Source organism: Bufo gargarizans, chromosome 8, assembly GCF_014858855.1.
Source record: "Bufo gargarizans isolate SCDJY-AF-19 chromosome 8, ASM1485885v1, whole genome shotgun sequence".
Lineage (NCBI taxonomy): Eukaryota > Metazoa > Chordata > Amphibia > Anura > Bufonidae > Bufo > Bufo gargarizans.
In genome coordinates this window covers 167423213-167425287 of record NC_058087.1, presented here as the reverse complement: position 1 = coordinate 167425287, position 2075 = coordinate 167423213, and the positions used below count along the sequence as shown (strand labels likewise).

Sequence of the window (2075 nt, the reverse complement as noted above, 5' to 3'; positions counted from 1 at the left end):
CCACTTGGCTTAGCTTTGTAGGTGGCCATGTTTGTTCCTATGCATAGTCAAGGGTATGATGGTTCACATAGTGGGTTGCCCATTCAAGAGCTACAGTAAGTAATGGAGAATACAACACAGGAAAACACAATACAGTTGACTTTAATTTGGTCACATACGGTTGGTGGTCATTCACAGGAGCACAGAGGATTTGATGTAATCGTGTCTTCTCATTTTTTGCTATTTCGCAAGGAACTTATGAAATCTGAAAGTCCCGTTGTTATCTGTCCACCGTTCAGCACATAGACAATCGGGTTCAAGCAGTTGTTTGTGTAGGCAATGCTGAGGAGGAGCGGCAAGAATAGAAGGATGTAGAACAAGGCTAGGAAGTTCATCTTGAGAACATTGACATATAACGCAGTCTCTGCTATGACTAGTGGGGTCCATGTTATGAAATACACCACGATGATCGTGACCACAATTCGATAGAGCCTATGGGTATTAATGGTCTTGGATTTTCTTACATGAACAACTATAGTTGCATTGCAAATAATGACGATACAAAGAGGAATAAAATATCCAATGATAAGGAAAGGTATCACAAAATCATCTGACGAGGACTTCAAGTGGTTCAAAAAACGGAGCGCCTCCTCACCACCACAGCACGTGTCAGAGGAGCATTGCCTAAAGTAGGAGCCAAACGTTGTGTAGATGTCAGAAACGTCTCTTGTAGCATTCCCACTACTCACATTATATCTATTGTTCACTACTACAGTATCTAAGGTCTTACTGCTATGGTAGGTGCACAGTGCAAATTCTCCAATTTTCACTTCTCCGCTATAGTAGAACACCGGGAGGCTGGACGGGATGATAATGAACCAAATTAGAGAACAGATCCAAAATGAAACGCTTTTGGAGATGAATTTGAGGTGAAACATTGGTTGTGCTACAGACAATACCTTGGCGATATTTAAAGAGGTGAGAATTAAAACGCTGGCGTACACATTGGCAGTCATTGAGAAGAGAACAAGTTTACACACGTGGTGCCCAAATGGCCAGGTGCCTTTAAAAGCTGCGATGGCGTGAAAGGGTAAGGTCAGGAGGGAGAAGAAATCAGCAATGGCCAAATTCAGAAACCAGTATTTGGACTTGTGCTTCTTCATGACAAATCCGAGAAAACAGATGACCAATGCGTTTCCCACTAGTCCCACCAGACAGGTGACAATGGACACGACAACAGTGAAGTACTGAATGAAAGGTAAGTAGGAGTCGTAGTATCCGATGAGCTGACGTAGATCCGCAATGGAATAACAGAGATTTGTGAAGGAAGCCATTTTCCAGTGTTAGATCCTGAAAATGAGCACAGACTTTCAGTGAGGGTCCCTCCTGTGATGTCATGGGTAAAGTATACAGTCACAATTAAAGTATTCACACCTCACTCACCTATTTTATGCTGCTCTTGCTGAAATCATCTGCAGTTACCCAGACCAGGGTACTTGCAAACTGTTCATGTTGTGTAATGTTATTTAATGTTATGTGATGTAGTAATGTATTGCATTGTACCTAGTATAGCTTTGTGGAGGACTAAATGATTTTGCGGAAATGGCTAAAATGGATGCAAAATGAGTATAACTGAGCATAAGGGAAGCTTAAAGAGTAACCAAACTTTTAATGAATTTTTTTTTTTTAATGTCCCAGATGCCCTAATAATAATTTTTCTAATGTACAGAGTACAGACTCTACACTTTATGAATGGGGCCACAGAGAACGGAGTACGGGCAGAAGTGAACATTGCTGCTCCTGCCCGTGCCCCCAGAGGTTTACTAAATCCTGGCATAGTACATCAGAACCCTGTAACCATGTGCTATACCAGGATTAGATGAGCGGAGCGGCTCCTGCAAGAGTCCTGCATGTCAGCTTTTAGCTTAGCGGGAGCCTCTCCACTCATACACCGTCATTGGTGCACAGGAAATCTGCGCTTTTGGGTGGAATATCTTTAGTAAAAATACAAAATTAATAAATAAAGTACATTCGAAAAATTATTAGGGCATTTGGTAAAAAAAAATTTAACAAAAAACTTCATTAAAAGTTTAGTT

The 2075-nt window shown here is 41.2% G+C and overlaps 1 protein-coding gene across 1 annotated transcript; it reads right to left on the bottom strand.

Annotated features, from left to right (window-relative positions):
• Positions 1-209: 209 nt before the first annotated feature.
• Positions 210-1313, bottom strand: LOC122945466 (chemokine-like receptor 1). The gene has a single exon (XM_044304533.1). The coding sequence runs from the start codon at positions 1311-1313 to the stop codon at positions 210-212; it is 1104 nt and encodes a 367-aa protein (XP_044160468.1).
• Between the last annotated feature and the right edge of the window lie 762 nt (positions 1314-2075).